The sequence below is a fragment of the Octopus sinensis genome, linkage group LG3, assembly GCF_006345805.1.
Source record: "Octopus sinensis linkage group LG3, ASM634580v1, whole genome shotgun sequence".
In the NCBI taxonomy this organism is placed as follows: domain Eukaryota; kingdom Metazoa; phylum Mollusca; class Cephalopoda; order Octopoda; family Octopodidae; genus Octopus; species Octopus sinensis.
Genome location: NC_042999.1, coordinates 130052474 through 130071069, shown reverse-complemented (window position 1 = coordinate 130071069; position 18596 = coordinate 130052474). Strand labels below are relative to the sequence as shown.

General features: G+C 33.2%; 1 protein-coding gene across 2 annotated transcripts in view; it reads right to left on the bottom strand.

Moving 5' to 3' along the window:
• Nucleotides 1-748: 748 nt before the first annotated feature.
• The window catches only part of LOC115209346 (thioredoxin reductase 1, cytoplasmic), a 36907-nt gene continuing 19059 nt past the window's right edge, over nt 749-18596 (bottom strand). For both annotated transcript variants that reach the window (XM_036501326.1, XM_036501325.1), the window contains exons 8-19: nt 18188-18235; nt 17189-17226; nt 16296-16400; nt 16055-16170; nt 15666-15891; nt 13996-14082; nt 11196-11272; nt 9001-9157; nt 7419-7523; nt 6787-6882; nt 2044-2178; nt 749-932 (exon numbers count right to left, since the gene is read on the bottom strand). In XM_036501326.1, the coding sequence (XP_036357219.1) occupies nt 870-932; nt 2044-2178; nt 6787-6882; nt 7419-7523; nt 9001-9157; nt 11196-11272; nt 13996-14082; nt 15666-15891; nt 16055-16170; nt 16296-16400; nt 17189-17226; nt 18188-18235 (1253 nt within the window). In that variant the 3' untranslated portion in view covers nt 749-869. The remainder of the gene's footprint in view (nt 933-2043; nt 2179-6786; nt 6883-7418; nt 7524-9000; nt 9158-11195; nt 11273-13995; nt 14083-15665; nt 15892-16054; nt 16171-16295; nt 16401-17188; nt 17227-18187; nt 18236-18596) is intronic.

Sequence of the window (18596 nt, the reverse complement as noted above, 5' to 3'; positions counted from 1 at the left end):
TCAAGAAATCCTGTCATTAAAATATTCAAGTATTTCTTTTTCTCTATAACACATTAACCTATGACTGCCCTTGGTTCTATAGTTTTGGTTCTATAATTATTGAAAAAAATACAGTAGTAAAACATTGTTTTTTTTCTACTCTAGGCACAAGGCCTGAAATTTTGGGGGAAGGGGCCAGTCGATTAGATCAACTCCAGTATGTAACTGGTACTTAATTTATCGACCCTGAAAGAATGAAAGGCAAAGATGACCTTGGCAGAATTTGAACAAAGAGCAAAGACAGACAAAATACCGCTAAGCATTCTGCCAGCTCACGGCCTTAGTAGGAAAACATTTTAAAATAATTTCTTTAATAGGCACAAGGCCAATTTCGTCAGAATAGTGGTTTAATGCAATGATTTCACTTGATAAGATACTGGTATTTATTTTACCAAGTATCAGATGAAAACACCAACCAACAAAACTGAGAAGGAAAAACCAAAAGGGACAGTAATGTATTTTAGTCTAATATATAGCCTTAGCCCTTTCCCAACACCCCACTAATATAGTGAATTCAAATTTGCAAAAGTTGTACTAAAGTTTTTGATACATATAGATGAATATTTTGTTGACAGAATTTCTAAGATATGGCACAATACTGGTTACAGGATCAGATCAGTTTCTTCCTCAAATGAAGGATTTCAAAAACATAATCGTCATAGAAGCATATTACAAATGCAAGTAACCAATTTAGCACCACACTGTTTTGGTCAATGCTGCTGCCCACACCTTGGTAAAAGATTATTGAAGATGTTTCATTCAGTAATGAAACAAACTATCTCACTTTAAATACTTTACCAAGGTGTATAGAGGGCAGCAGCAAATTAACCTCAGCAACCACCAGCTTCTACGGACATCCCACTACTTTTACTGGTAGCCAGGGTAGTAAAAACCTGAAAAACAAAAAAAAGATATTACTAAACATCTGTTTGATTTCACCAATACAAAATACATGACATAAAATTCAGCAAATTATTGTATCTATCATCATTATTTAACATCCATTTTCCCTGCTGGCATGGATTAGATGGTTTGACAAGCCAACCCATGCAAGTATATATGTGCATACATACATTTGTATAAACATATATTCAAACACAGCTTAAGGCAGCTCTTCAAAGCAAGGCATTTAGCCATGGCCAGGACTTTTTTCACAGAAGATGGATATAAACATCATTTGATTGGTAGTGATTCTTGTTTATAACCATCCATATATATACACACACTGGACTTCTTTCAGTTTCCATCTACCAAATAAAATTCAACAAGCTTTGAAGGCACTTGCCCAAGGTTTCACACAGTAGGATTGAACCAGAAACTACAAGCTTTTTATAGACAACCATATTCATGCCTATACATATATATTTAACATGTTTGCATACACTCAGACATGGGAAGGTATTTTGCTATGGAAATAGTCTCAAGAAAAAAATTTCCTACTAGACAATGTGTAAAAACCAAATGGAGCTGTAAATAACACCATTGGATTGCAGAACTCGAATATTTCTGCACTGTACACATGAATATGGCTATGAATACCAAATCTGTCATTCACAAAGCAAAAGATCAACTTGTTCTTAGATTAGAACAGCAAACAGTACATACACTGATGAGTGTGAAGCATGGAGTGTACTTGAACGTATTAAATATGACTCTATATGAATATATTTTTATTCAATGCTGCTTTGCGTGACTTCAGTTAATTCTAGCTTGACCAAGCTTTAAACTCACATCAGCAAATATACTGTTTGCTGTCCTAAATATAGTAATAAAGTTCCCACACTCAGTACTATCCTCCAAAGACTGAGCTATAATGGATAATGCATTTTTTTTTTGTTGCATCAGATACACCTAACTGAAAAACCAGCTGAGAATGTTTGCAAGTAACTCAACATTTAAGTAAACAATAGAATACATTTATCATCAGGTGATATGCAAAAGGTACAACTTACACATCACAGATTTGTACCCAGATAAAAAAATCAGCAAATTAGACATACTTACTTCAGAACAGGTTGGATGAATTCCAACAGTAGCATCAAAGTCCTTCTTTGTAGCTCCTAACCGCAGAGCTACAGCATATCCTTGGGTCACTTCACCAGCATTTGGGCCAGCATAATGAAACCCAATAACTTTATCCTGAAAACAAATTATTCATTAATTATTGATCCATATAACAATTTTATCTTATTGTTCTCTCTGTTCATCTCCCATATCTTAAAAAGAGCTAGAATAAGTGAAGTACACTAAACAACCCTTTAAGAATTAAATGCCTTCCATTTCAATCATATTCTGATTAGATCTGCAAATTTAGACATGTACATGAACACCAAAACCTTGCACAGATAAATGTTATTTTACAATATCATCCAATATGGAATAAGAATGTTTTCTAAAATTAATCTATTGACAAGAATAAACACCTGCAGCAGGATACAAATCAAATGAATGGAGAAGTACTAACCATTCTTCCTTCACAACAGAGGAAACTAATTTTTTTAAAAATACAAATTATTTTTCCAAATCTTGTACCCAAAGTATAAGAAACAATAACACTTTGTAACAAAAAAATTATTTTTTTCTTTTATCTTTGGCCAGCAAGTGTTATTTTCTATTTACTTCTATCTAGAAATCAAAGGAAGTGACTACTATTCCCTTCAAGCAATGCTTTTGTGACCATGAATGTTTTGAAACTGACTTATTTTCCATTACATTTTAGACAGATTCAATAATGAGTTGCTGAAGCAGAAATATCATTATAGCAAATATTCTGCTCAATACCACAAATTTGTTTGTCAATTGCTTGACTTTAACCACTTGAGCATGTTCCTTAGTGAGCCGCAATTTGTGCACCTCTGATTATGAGCAAGAGTAGTGGGGGAGCATCATAGCCATATGATCAGAGGGATTCTTTGGGGTTTGAACAAATATAACAAAAGCAAAGTTACAAAATCGTGTTACAGTGTAATTTATAATTCCATTTGCATGGCACTAAGTTCTAAAATGTAATTTCAAGTTTTTCAATGCACAACAAAACCATATGTATAAGTAGAAAGGCAAGATAAATACAAGTAGGTTAAATGAGTATATTTACAGGGAATACAAAAGACAAAAGCTGCCAAGATAAGACATAACTCCTTTCATGTAATTTGTATTCTTTTCTTTCCTCTGTATTTTGCATTGCTTATAAATATATGCATTAAGCCTACTTGTGTTCAACTTGTTTCTACTTACATACCACTGTGAAGATTGCTCTTTCAACTAAGTTTCTACACCAGAAGCACATACCCGGGATATAGGAACTAGATTTTAAGTTCTCAATTATAAATGCTACCAAAAGGATATACATAGCATGCTTCCTTTGCATTCTCCAACACACTATATATGCATTGGCATATACAGATACGTATGAATTTCGATATATATATATATATATATATATATATATATATATATATATATATACATGCATATATATGTATATACACATATATACACACATATATATGTATATACACACATATGTATATACACATATATACTCATACACATATATATATATACATAGATACACAAATATATACACACACATACATATACATGTTTACATATAACCATGCGCATACATATACACATGTGCATACATATACAAACATGTATACATGCATCTACACACACACACATATATATGCACACATACATATACACATACATATATAGGACACATGTATACACATGCATTCAAGTATATATACACATACTCAAACATATATATACATACACTCATACATATATACACACACATACATACACACACACAAACACTCAGACACACACTCTTACAGCTGTTTCCAGGATATTTATATCGCTTCATCAGAGACAGTGTGAGAGGATGGTTAAGAAATAGTTAATTTAGATAAGATATAAAATAGAGAGTGAGGTGGAGGAAAGAAAAATAAATGTGAGATGTGTACGGATATTGCATTTGTAGATCCATTTTTTAGGCAGAATGGTAATCATATAAGATTCCAATGCCTTATGAGTAAAATTCAATAGTATTTTTAAAATTGGTCATGCACATATATATATATATATACATATATATAAACATATTACTTATACACATATATACACGCATATAACATATATACACATATACATACATATACACATATATACACATACATACACACATACATTCACATATATACATACACACACATACATACATATATATACACATATACATACAATACATATATACACATACAATACATATATACACATATATATATATATATACACATATATACATATACACACATATATGCATACATATACATACATATACATATATACAGATATTACACATATTTCACACACACACACATAGATATTACACACATACACACACAAACACATTTCACTACATCCTATTTACACTTGATTACAGGATTGTATCGAACTATTAATAATCATTAGTCAATGAAGACAAATTGCAATTAAATTTTGAACATGAAAGGTTATATTAAATATATAATCAATAAGCTATATCATAGCCAAATACTGTTTACATTTAACTGTATGTACTTTCAAAATATGGATGTATTTCATAACCTGATCATGCAAAATATGTATATGTGTGCACGCACACACACACACACACTGTAGTGCATAAATTGTTCAGAAATCTTTGATAACACAAATCTGCATGACTAAACACTATACATGATTATGAAATCCTTAATGTGAATATTTTGTCTGATTATTTTATCAAAAATGGTTTGGTATTTAATTGCATATCCAAAAATATTTTGCTGACCCCCAACAAAGCTCATATATAACTCACTAACTACTATCACACATATATCTGAGATGATGCTGCCACAGTCTTTTCTTTTCTTGCAGCTGTAATACAGCTGTTTTACATTTCCAATAAATCAAGAGAAAATTGTGTGTGTGTGTGTGTGTGTGTGTGTAAAGGGGTGCTGAAAAGTTCATGACTTTGGGTAAAAGAAGATACAAGAGGATCAGTTAATTATGATGTTATTGAACATATTCCTCTCTCAGATTCACACACTTATATTGCAGTGGTCGTTCAGTTTTTCTAAACCCTGTAAGAGAACTCACATGGTTGGGCCTTCAGCCAAGCCTTTCGCAAGCCAAGTACTTTTCAGCACCGCCTCATATATATTTTATTCTACTACATCCTATATACTCTTGATCACAGAATTGCATCATGCTCAATAATTGTAAATCAAGACAAATTTTGATTAAATTGGGACATCAAAAGCCAGGTTATTCAGATAGGGATTGCAGCGGGCAGCAGAAGAGATTAACTGAGCCAACAGAGCTTCATATATTGATAGTGAGCAGAGGAATCCTGAAAGATCAACATGTCAGGATTATGAAGCTCTATCAAGAGCATAACTGCAACACATCCATAGAGGTTGCATCCATGGTCGTGTAATCAGCTAATAAAAGAGTCAATGACTCCAGCGTGAAGACTATCCCCATGACCCACTTGGAATAGCTGGCAGGATAGCAACAGAGCCGTGGAAATTTGTGCAAGCAGCATGACCAAGATGATGATGATATAGATAGCCTACAATTTGTATTATAACTAAAAGGTATACAAGCAGTTAATTCAGTAAATACCCATAATATTAAACAGATCACTGACTGTAATTGCACAGGTATTAGAGTTTGGGACTTATTTCTGCTTAAGTCAATTCTAGGTACAGCAATAAAATTGGCATGGAGAGAATGACAAAAATTTTCTTAAGATTTAGCAAGAAGTGGAGGGAAGCAGTACCCATAAACTTTTTACAGTGCCCCCAAAATTGGTTGGAGAGGAAAGGGAAGAAACCTGAAACCTGATCCAAATGCTTGCATCAGAGAGGACTCCACTAAAGGCACCCAAATACCAGTTTCTGTTAAACTGGGTTATAAATTACAATTACCTGTCAAGTGTCAGTAAATGAATCCATTGGATTTTTCCAGTCTCCATCAACTGAATAGGATTGAAGACACGACTGTGATTAAAGAGCAACCTTCTTAACCATAAAGCAATGTACATGCCTATAAAAGAATCTAATCATTAATACAAAGTGTGTGTAAATTTATTTTATATATATATATATACAGTCATCATTTTATGTCTGTTGACCATGTTGGTATGAGTTGGATGGTCTGAAGAGAAATGACAAGTTGGAGAACTGCATCAGGCTCCAGTCTGATTTGGTAAAGTTTCTACAGTTGGATGCCCTTCCTATTGCTAACCACTTTACAAAGTGTGTGGAGTGCTTTTATGTGGCATCACACAGGCATTTCTACATGGCACTATGCAGGCGCTTACATGTGTGTGTGTGTGTGTATGTATATATAATACATATATATATGCCTTCAATGTGAGTTGGATGCAGGTGATCAATATCCAACTTCGATGACCATTGCCAGTTGACCAACAAGAAAGCTACAACCAGCCAAATACTGTATGTGACAATTCAAGTTGCCTACCACCCCAAGTCATCACCAAGGAATCACCCTAGGGTAGAATGAATGTAGATGCTCTTCCAAAACTAGTCAGACAGAACAAGCTTGTTAATCCAATGAAAATACAAGCTGTAGCTATTTTCAGCAAAAAATGTTTTATTAAAAGTACACACATGCACACACCAAACAGAATTTTTTTTAATTACTTCACAAAATATGACATGAACGAATATAAACATTTCAAAAACTTACATTCTTAGATTTCTGACAAATTAATTTCACATAGCATTCTTTGGCACTACGTTGAGGAACAGTATATTCAAGAGGTATAAAATTACTATGATAGACCTGAAATAAAATAAACAGAAAAATTTTTGACTAATTTATGACTAATCCTCATATCTTAAAGAAAACTATTTCTAACTCAAATATATCTGAGAGATTCCCAAGAACTAATGCATTTTATTAAACTAGAATAATTTGATTTTTTCTATAATTTCCTTCCACATCTCTTCAGTGAAAAACTAAGTAGCTTCACATAGAATCTTAGATGTAAACATCTAAGTTGAAATACCTTTTTGATAAACAGTCCCTCACATTTCAAACTTTTCATAAATTACATTATAGAAGGGAATTGACTAACATTGGAAGGGTTTAGCTCTCAAAGTTCAGCATGGAATATTCCATCAAAGATTCTATCAGAACATCATAATTTACTTTTATTAAATATTTTACTTGCAGGTATGAGACAATGTCTCTACAGAGAACTAATATGGTCTCATAATTTAAACATGTTAGAATTGAACAATTTTTTTTATTTTACAATTTTTGGAAAATAATCAACGAAAGTAAAAAAAAAATGTGTAGTAAAAATCACAGCTAACCTCAATATCATCACCATACTTCTCTAATGCAGTGTCTTCTGAAATTCCAATGCAACCATATTCAAGAGGTGTGAAAACAGTTGTTGCTATAAAGTTGTAGTCACACTAAAGAAATGAAACAGTTAAAAGAAAAAAAAATCCATTTATTTCACACACAAACACAAAATTCAATTTACTTTCCATTTATCATGAATATATAAAACACCTTATTTAATGGCAACAGATTTAAATTGAAATGATCTGAATTTTATCAAAAAATAACAAAATAAATAAAAGCCATTTTTTCACCTGAACCCTGCCACCAAACAAATTAACAAAAACAACACAAACAAAAAAATAATCCCACAATAATTGGACAATATTAACAATCAAAGTGAAATTTTTTTCATTAGTCCAAAGAAAAATATCAATGAAGTTGGAATTATGTATTTTGTTTTACTTCATTAATATCAACAGTATTTAATTTCTTTGTGTGTAAGGGAGATAATCATTTTACGACTAGTCACTACTACACAAGAATAATTACTTGCTAACTTAGCCTTTTATTTTTAACACCACTGGCAGAAACTAGTCAAAATAAAAATTCAAGTTTTTTTCTTAAGATATTAATAACACAGAAAGAGCATAACAGATGACAATGAATTTTTCCAACACACTAGAGAGAATGAAAATTTAGAGGAAGAAAATTACGTAAACAAATGAACTATCAAGGCTATGCATGAGTCACCAAGTTGTCAGGATCCACACAAAAATTAGATACAAGGCAGAAATAACTCTCTATAAAATTCATTTTTCATGATTTTTATACAGTCCAGCATGAAAACAATCCACTGATCAGGTAACATGGAAAAAAAAAAACCTGTAAAAATCATTTAAAACAGGATAAAATGAGCCACTGAAAGTAGCACTTAGGAATTAATATATACATAGCTTGTTCTCAAACATGTCATCTGGACCATTTGAGATAATTTAAGAAAATTTTAGCTAAATAGTAAATGAGCGCTCTTCCATCCTCATGATTAACCCAATTAAATTTTTAATTCACATGATGTATGAATCTGGTTAAGCTCAAGTAATTAATGAATCAAAAAGAATTAAAAACATCTCACAAGGAATAACTCAAATGTTTGTCCTGCTGATAGCTTCGACTGGCTAAAACGTGTACATAATAATGTACAATAAGTATAAAGAGGATATTTTATGCTTGTTTAACAGATTTGCATGACAGTCACAATATTTGCTGCTAACAAGACTTACTGCCAACAATACAAAATCTCATAATTTATCACCTATTATGTAAATTTGGTTATTACATATTCTACTTCATTGCATAGAAATTTCAATCACTGAGATTATGCAAATAAGCCAAATTAAAGTTGGTTTTCTCTCTCAATTGATCAAAATTATTATAACCTAGTAAACAGAATATACTTTGACCTTCTTTGAGCACAGAAGGAAAGACAGCGTTTTCAGCAATTTGGATAATGAAATTGTGAAGGGAAGTCACAAAACTTCAAATGGCTTTTTAAAAAAAAAAATTGTAATATAATGCAACTATGTTATTGTAAATCAAACAACTTACCAATGTTTTGTCTGTAGTAAACAAACGACGAGCAAGTAAAATTCCAGCCTGAATGGCAACTGGAGTCAGCTCTGGTTTTCCATCCGAAACATCCCCAACAGCATGGATGTATGGAACATTACTCATTTCAGACTCATTACAAATAATTTTATTATTTCTTTAAGAAAAAAAAAAGCAAAGATATGCAGTAGATAAATCAACTATATAATAGTTTATCTTACAAAGAAATAAACAACACAATTAAAACCACATATCAAAATTTAATGTAAGGTTTAATATTTCAATACATTTTATCTTCAAAATTACTATGGACTGTCATGCTGGCATAAATATACTTTTACTATGGAAGCAGACATATTTTCTTGTTCACACCAAAACCAAGCCTTTAAAAAATAGAAAAATATAAATCTATTTCTCAATTCATATTACTTTATAGTAAAGATCAGGGACTCCAATACTTTCAAGAACAACAAAAACTGAAAATTATTATTTGCTGTAATTGCTGGAAGACTGAAAATATTTCTAATTTTGGCACAAGGCCAGCAATTTTGTGGGAAGAGGGCATGCTGATTATACAGACCCCAGTAGTTGACTGGTACCTCTCTTATTACCCAACAAAAGGATGAAAGGCAAGGTCAACCTTGACAGACAGAGAAATACAGCAAAGTGCTTTTGCCAGCGTGCTGTCTTAAGACTAAGAATAATAACTGCTGACTAATACTGTCATAGTTTCCTCACTGAATAATTATTTCTCATCAGCTTTTTAAAGTGTCTTACACTAAATGTGTTATGGCTAACTAACCTATTTTATATCACAAATACTGGGAATATATCTATGTTTTTGTCTCATACCATTTTGAAATTACTTGAAATGATTTAAATTTTACATTCTAATTGTACAAGAATCATATTCATTAAATAAGTCATCTAATAACTTGTGAATATAGTAGACAAAAAAAAACAATATAAAGCCTCCCTTCTCTCAGTCATATATATTTATAAGTTGTTTTTATGCCAAATTCTATTAGAAATAATTTAACATTAAACTGAAGAATTATTAAATACTATTTTTAGAATTACATATTTATCATATTTTTACAAGAGGAGTGCCTTTGAAGTTTCAGCCTACTGCCCTTTGTCATATGTTTCTGCACATAGCACAAGTGTTTCTATATGAATGCTTACATTCCATGCTTCACATGAAAAAGCAATTGATGGTGTTGATATTTCCCTGTTAAATCATACAGTAGCTCTACATCTTCAAGAAACTTCTTGACTTGAAAAATAGATAAAAGTAGTGACAGGAAGGGTATCCAGGTGTTTAAAAATGCCTCAATAATATGCATTCATCTAACCTATGTTAACTTAGGAAAATGTGCATAAAATAATATATATACACATACATAACATCACCAACCTCATCTTTTTTTTTAAGTTACTTTTCCAGTACACAAGACCTATTGAGACATTATTTCACAGGCAAATGACGTTCCTATTTTTCAAATAAGGTACTCTTATTTTACCAGTCTTCATGTGGAGATATTGAACCACAAGATGTATTGTTTACAGGAGGGATAAAAATAACATCACTTTCATCCATCCAATGTGAATATGAAGATACACAAAAGTAAACTCACATGCATGCCCAAACAATCATACAAGCAAGTGTGTATATTTATACATATATAACAGGCTTCCTGAGGGTTTCCATCAATCCTATTACAAGGTATTCATCAACATTCAATCTGTAGAAGATACTTGCTCAATGCACCACAAAATGAGTGTGTGTATATATATAATATATATATATAAGAATACTCAACACATTCTGACATGTTGACAAGACTTCTTGAAACGCAATAAGCAAAAATTATCCAAATATCATTATAAGAAAAGTGATGGTTTAAATATTCTACAAACAAAAATTCCACCATAAAAAAATCCATTGGTCATGTGGATTTTTTTTTTTATCAGAAACTTTTTAAAAAATGTATTTGGATTTCAAATATTCTTTTCTACTCTCGGCACAAGGCCGAAATTTGAGGAGGGGGGGGGCTAGTCGATTAGATCAACCTCAGTATGCAACTGGTACTTAATTTATCGACCCCCAAAAGGATGAAAGGCAAAGTCAACCTTGGCAGAATTTGAACACAGAACGTAAAGACAGATGATGGGGATTTCAAATATTAACTCACTTTGGGTTTACTTTGACACCTACAGAGTCAAGATTCAAATCTTTGGTTAGAGCTTGTCTTCCAATAGCCAAAACTACCTAGAAAATAGGAACATATATAGACATAAACGTTCAGAAAGAGTTCTATCATACATATTTTTTATTTTTTTAATTTCATTTTATTATTTAATCCTTTAGCATTTAAACCTGAGATGATGTATGATTAATTTAAAACAATGTGAATAAATAAACTTTACATTTGACAGAATGTGAATGCTACAGGGTTAAATATATATTATATTACCATTATTTAAATATATATATATATGTGTGTGTGTGTGTGTGTGTGTGTGTGTGTACCTATTTCTGTCCTCTTTTTCCCCTTTCTCTCTAGCCAGGTAACCATGTACCTCCTCTATATCAAGACACCTGTTTCTACCTCTGTTACACTAACCATTCACCATCTGACACAAGATCACCTCCTCCAAAGCAAGACACCTGCTTCTGCTTCTCTGTCACTCTGAAAATTCCTTGTCTTACAAGTTACTTGATGACCCTGCCAGTACTGGTGCCATGTAAAAAGCATCCAGTCCACACTGAAGTGGTTGGCATTTGGAAGGTCATCCAGCAATAAAAATCATGCCAAAACTGACCTTGCCTGTGCTGGTGACACATACAAAGCACTCAGTCCACTCTGCAGAGTGGTTGGTGTTAGGAAGGGCATCCAGCTGTAAAAACCTTGCCAAAACAGACAGTAGCCTGTCAACTGTCCTACCTATGCATGCACAGAAGACGGACATTAAACAACAATGAAGATGATGGATATATATATACATACATACATACATACACACATATATCATCATCATTGTTTAACGTCCGCTTTCCATGCTAGCATGGGTTGGATGATTTTGGCGAACCAGGCTCCAATCTTGATCTGACAGAGTTTCTACAGCTGGATGCCCTTCCTAACACCAACCACTCCGAGAGTGTAGTGGGTGCTTTTACATGCCACAGGCACAAGTGACAGTCAGGCGGTACTGGCAATGGCCACGCCCAAATGGTGCTTTTTTTTTTACATGCCACTTGCACAAGTGCCAGTCTGATTTTGTTCATCTAGATTTAAGTCCCATGCCTACATAGCAAATAACCATTAGATTTCAATTGCATAAAGATACGAAACAGCCTTTTATCGACACAATGCACCCATTATAATACACTATCCTGATAACTTACAACCATTTTATATTTTAAGGGTGATGCAAAGAGTAATATCACCAACACAAAATAATTTGCTTCTCAATTAGAGACCGAGATAATTAGATTAGTAGAAAAATTAATATATTTTAACTGGCAGACCGGAACTACCATTTTCACACTACCACTTTTAATGTGAAAATCAGGTATACCCACTCAAAATTTCATTATCCATAACAGTGGATAGCAGTTTTAAATACCAATATCTTTTGTTCAAAATTTTTTTTTTTTGAGATATGTAAAGTTTATTGAAGCAATGTGATTTGCAGAAAATACCAATTCTAATTTTTGGTAGATTTATAAAACCACTGCTGGAATAACCATAAAATTTTATTCTGCAGTCAGTTAAAGGGTTAAAAGATGGGTTTTACTATATGCATACATATATGGGCTTCATTAAGTTTCCATCGACTAAATCTACATATAACGCTTTGGTTGGCTAATAAAAGATACTTGCCCAAGGTGCCATGCAGTGAGAGTAAACCAAAAACCATGTGGTCAAGAAACTCCTTATCATAAACATGCATGCTATTTGACAAAGTGAAAGTTGTTGCTTTGACTATCTGCTTTATAAATTAACCTCTGAGACATAAGCAAGATTATCATAATTTAACGTCCGCTTTCCATGCTGGCATGGGTTGGACAGTCTGACTGAGGACTGGCAAGCCAGACAGCTGCACCAGGTTCCAATCTGATCTGGCAGAGTTTCTACAGCTGGATGCCCTTCCTAACGCCACCCACTCCAAGAGTGTAGTGGGTACTTTTACATGTCATCAGCACAAGGGCCATGCGCAAATAGTGCTTTTTATGTGCCACTGACACGGGAGCCAGTCAGCAGCCCTGGCAACGATCACGCTCGAATGGTGCTTTTAATGTTCCACTGCCACAGGTGCCAGTCAGGTGGTGCTGTCATTGGCCACATTAGCCAATTTGAATTTGATTGTGATTCTACTTGCCTCAACAGGTCTTCACAAGCGACGCATAAGTAGGCTGGTTACACCGCTGGCATAGGCTACGGGTTATGGTCTCACTTGGCTTGCCAGGTCTTCTCAAACACGGCATATTTCCAAAGATCTCAGTTACTAGTCATTGCCTCGATGAGGCCTTATGTTTGAAGGTCGTGCTTCACCACCTCATCCCAGGTCTTCCTGGATCTACCTCTTCCACAGATTACCCTCAACTGCTGGGTGTGAAACTTTTTTACACAGCTGTCCTCATCCATTCACACCACATGTCCATACCAGCACAGTCGTCTCTCTTGCACACCACATCTGATGCTTCTTAGGTCCAACTTTTCTCTCAAGGCACACTGTCGTGTATGCACACTGACATTACACATCCAGTGGAGCATGCTGGCTTCATTTCTTGCAAGCTGCCGCATGTTCTCAGCAGTCATGGCTCATGTTTTACTGCCATGTAGCATGGCTGTTCGTACACATGCATCGTAATCTACCTTTTACTCTGAGCGAGAGGCCCATTGTCACCAGCAGAGGTAGGAGCATTGAATTTTAATTTAAGTTGTATGGCATAAAAATGCAATATTATCTAAAATGATTTTTGCTTACTGTATCAAATTCTTCTGATTTTTCTTCAGACTCTGTAGCATAGGTGACTTTTAACCTTCCAGGTTCACCAGCCTTAAGTTGTTCAACCTGCATATAAAAATAGTGTCGTTGAAATGCACTTTTTAAGAAACAAAAACAAAAAATGCATAAAATTTTCCACATTTTCAAAATTATTGTAAGAAACTTACTGAAACCCTACTTTCAAACTTCTAAGCTACAAAACTAAAGTCCTCATAAACAAGCAGACTAAAGAGATAACTATATTTATTGCAACAACACTTGTTCTAAAATCTCTGAAAATCTTCAAATGATTATGCTACTTTTCCAAACTAATGATTTTCAGAGATAAAGGCTACTGAACCTTAACACATCTCAAAATAGACCAAATATATATATATATATATATATAAATTTCAGTAAAATTTAGATTCAGTTGAATATGGTACTTAAGTTAAAGGCATCAGAATTTAGTATGGCATAATCCATATAATTCAAAATGGGGTGATTACAATCAAAATAAGCAACAAGGATATTCAGAGGTAATGCAGCACGATTGCTTCATGCGACTCCATTTAATTGAACAATGCAAATATTAAAATTGATGTAATATTTTCATTGTTCAATTAAATGGAGTCGCATGAAACGATCGTACTGCATTACCTCTGGATATCCTTGTTGCTTATTTTGATTGACAATCAGTGTTAGTGTGCTTAGACCCTTGTAAATTAATGGTTCAGCAAAAGTACCAGACTTTAAAAAATAAGTACTGGAATTTATTCATTTGACTAGAATTCTTCAAGATGGTGTCATAGTGTGGCTGTAGTCTAATGCCTGAAACAAGATAAAATATATATATATTATCATTGCCAAATCAGACTAGAGCCTAGTGCACCTTCCATGGCTTACCAGACCCCGGTCGAACCATCCAACCCATGCCAGCATGGAAAACGGACGTATGATGATGATGATGATATATATATATATATATATATATATATATGATTGTCAAGCAGTGGAGGTGGAGCAAACAGAAACACAAATACATTCTCCAAACAATAGCACAGAATATTCAGTTACCATATAAACAGGTCAGAAATTAAACAATCACCAAAATGGCATGCACATTTTGTGCTTTAGTTGACTTATCATTAATTCTGGAAAAGGAAATCAGATGTTTCCTGTGAAACAGATGACAAACTGTAAAGCAGTCGATCAGGAGTTTCACTTTCTTCTGCATGTTAAAAAGCATAAAGGATGTGTTTACATTCTTGTAATTTCCTATCACAGCTAAGAGGCTTTCTAATATTTAAATATACTGGATCATATGCACTAAATATTATCCCACAGCTTCACTACAACCATTTTGGTGGGAGGGACCAGGTGATTACACTGACCCCAGTGCTCAATTAGTACTTTATTTCACTAACCCCAAAATGATAAAAAGCAAAGTTGACCTCAACAGTATTTGAACTCAGGATGTAAAGCTGGAAGAAATGCCAAAAAGCATTTTGTTGTTTTGTTGAGCAAGCTAACAATTTTACCAGTTCATCATCTTAAAATCAACTAACATGAAAGCTGGAACATTATAGAGAACCAAATTGAATATCGATTGACAATCAACCTGCATAAATATAAAATGAGCAATTTGGCAAAAGACAAAATATGATTACCTTTTTTACTTGACCCTTCTTAATAAACTTTATTCCATGATCCTCCATATTGTCACCAATTAATTCTGCCATTTGTCTATCAAAACCACGCAGCAAAATAGAGCGGACCATAACAGTTACATCTAATCCAAAAGCTCGCAGAAAACCTGCACACTCAAGGGAAATATATGAAGCTCCCACAAGAAGAGTCTTTCCAGGACAATAAGGCAAAGAAAACAAGTCATCACTGAAAAATAACAGGAAATACTATCTTAATCATGTCTCTTTAATATTCAGACACTGAAAACCAACAGATAAAAGGTAACAGCTGACAGAGGAAAGACAAATACTCATATAGAAGAATGAGAGATAGAAGTATTATGAACTGACACATAAGAGCAAATAATTACCTTGTGATACAATATTCTTCTGCTCCAGGACATTCCAAATAGTTTGGTCGCAATCCAGTAGAAATTAGAAAATGCTCAGCAGTGAGTGAAATCACTTTGCCTTTCTTGTCAGTTGCCTATAGACAAGGGAAACAAAATGGTTCACAATCCAATTATTTAGACAATATATCAGACTATATTTCAAACCAATAAACTGAAAAAATTACAAAATATAACTGGACAATTATCACTGAACATTTACCTCAATTTTATGTGGCCCAACAAACTTGGCATAAGCATTATAATAGGTTACTTTCTTCTCTCTTAGCTGAACTCGATAACCCCAGTTCAGGGAACCAATGTGATCCTGAATTAAACAAATGCAAATAATTAGTTTTAGAATTTCAATTAATAAAAGAACATCTACAAATGGGCTCATAAGAGCAACTCACCTATTTATAGTGTTAAAAACTTGATTGTTATATGTGGAGATACCAACAAACACACAGAGTAGAAATTGGGTAGTGAATGCAGAGGACATGCAAAGATTGGAGAGGAATGAAACTAGTATGTTCTGTTGGATGTGTAATGTCAATGTGCATGTACAGCAAAGCCTTAAAGTGTTGAGAAAAAAATTAGAACCAGATGTGGTGTGCAAGAGAGACGAGTGTGCTGGTTTGGTCTTGTGACAAATGTATGTAAGGACAGTTGCATAAAGAAATGTTGATTGCTTACATTGGATTGAACTTGTAGAAGAGGGAGGCCCAGGAAGACATGGGACAAAGTACTGAAGGTTGAACCCCAGAGAGATGAAAGGGATTGAGAGGATTGACAATTCTCTGTGCTCACAAGGACCTGCCTACTACAGCAAAAATGATTTCTCAAAACATTTTAAGCTTATAACCTTTCTGCTCTGCCAAGCACTACCTATGTCTCATTCCCTTGCACCCAATCCTCCATCACTCCTTTATCCAATTTAAACCTTAACTGGAACTAAACACTGGTAACAGTTAATACACCAAAAAGCTATAAGATTCCCAGAAACAAATTTTGATTCATTTTAAAATTCTTTTCTAAATTTATCTACAAGATTTTGATACACCCAATTTATTCAGTCGTTTATGTATTTAGAGTGAGTATAAAATTAAATTTTACCTGTATAGCATTTTTCATGACATCCCAATTATGATCACCTGAAAATAGATGTCAAATGTTATACTAAACATACTATTGCTAAGCAGTGAGAAAAACTGAGTTTACAAAGGAGACGTCAAAGGAATATATGTGTTCGGTATTGAAGAGGACATGCCTAATCCAAGCAAGTATGGAAAAGAGGACATAAATCTATATAAGATCATTTTTATATCTATTATTATTATTATAAATATAAGATAATTTTTATGTCTGTTTATTATGTTTATATAATAAACAAAAATTATATATGCAATAATGAGTAATTAATTATCAACAATGCACATTTTTTGTCTGACTGACAAGAAAAACAGTCATCACTAGACATGGTCTATCAAATAGATTTGAACCTGAAAAGTCAAACTTGTTATCTAATTGTTTACTCCAAAGAGCAGTAGTTAGTGGCCTGTTTTGTGTTGGCTGAAGGAATACCTGGAATCAAAATTCATTGAACAATTTCAGCAAAATATAGAGAAAGTGTTCTGTCACTATCAACTGTCTAGAAATAGATGGAAAAATTTGTTAAATGATTGAGCAAGTATTACTCATCAAAAAGCTGCTAGGCTGTTGACTGTCTTCTGCTGAAGACAATACTAAACTTTTGTTCAGATGAATGAAAGGCAAACATTATGCAAACTAGTCATGGCTCTGCTTCTGAAATCATTCACAACAGACTAAGCATTAGTAAAGTCTGTGTAATATGAGTGCCAAAACAACTTATAAAATTGCACAAAGAAAATCATTTTAAAATTTACCAATGACCTTGGAAAAACTATGATAACAAAGGTGACACTCTTGTAATGTAAATCTTCACTGGTGACAAAACATGAATAGACCAATACAATTCAAGAGTGATTGGCCTCCAAAGAGATAAATTACTGGCTTCTTTAAATGCATGAACAAATAAAAATTCATTTAAAAATATATATACTAGCAAAAAACAAAAAATCTTTCAAATCTTACTTAGTTCTGCTGACCAACCATAAGCTTTACTGTCTTTTCCACCTTCACCTGTGAAAAATAGAGTTTGGTAAAATGAGCTGACAATTTTGAATAAAGTATATTGTAAACAACCCCTTCAAAATATACATCTATAATAGAGTATGTTGCTTGGCATTGAATCCAGTTACGTAAATCTATCTCTTTGGCATTACAATACTGTTCACTATGTTGAAATGTGAGAAAATATAAATGCAAGTTGAAAGTATTTTTTGTTTGTTTTTTAAGATTCAGAAAATAAACTCAAAGTGGAATCAGAATGAATGTTAGATAGTGTACCTCAATTCTTACCATAACAAGGAAGTAAACAGAAATCAAGGTTTATTATGTAAGGAACACAAAAAAAATTCACTAATGAGGAATTGTTAGGTTG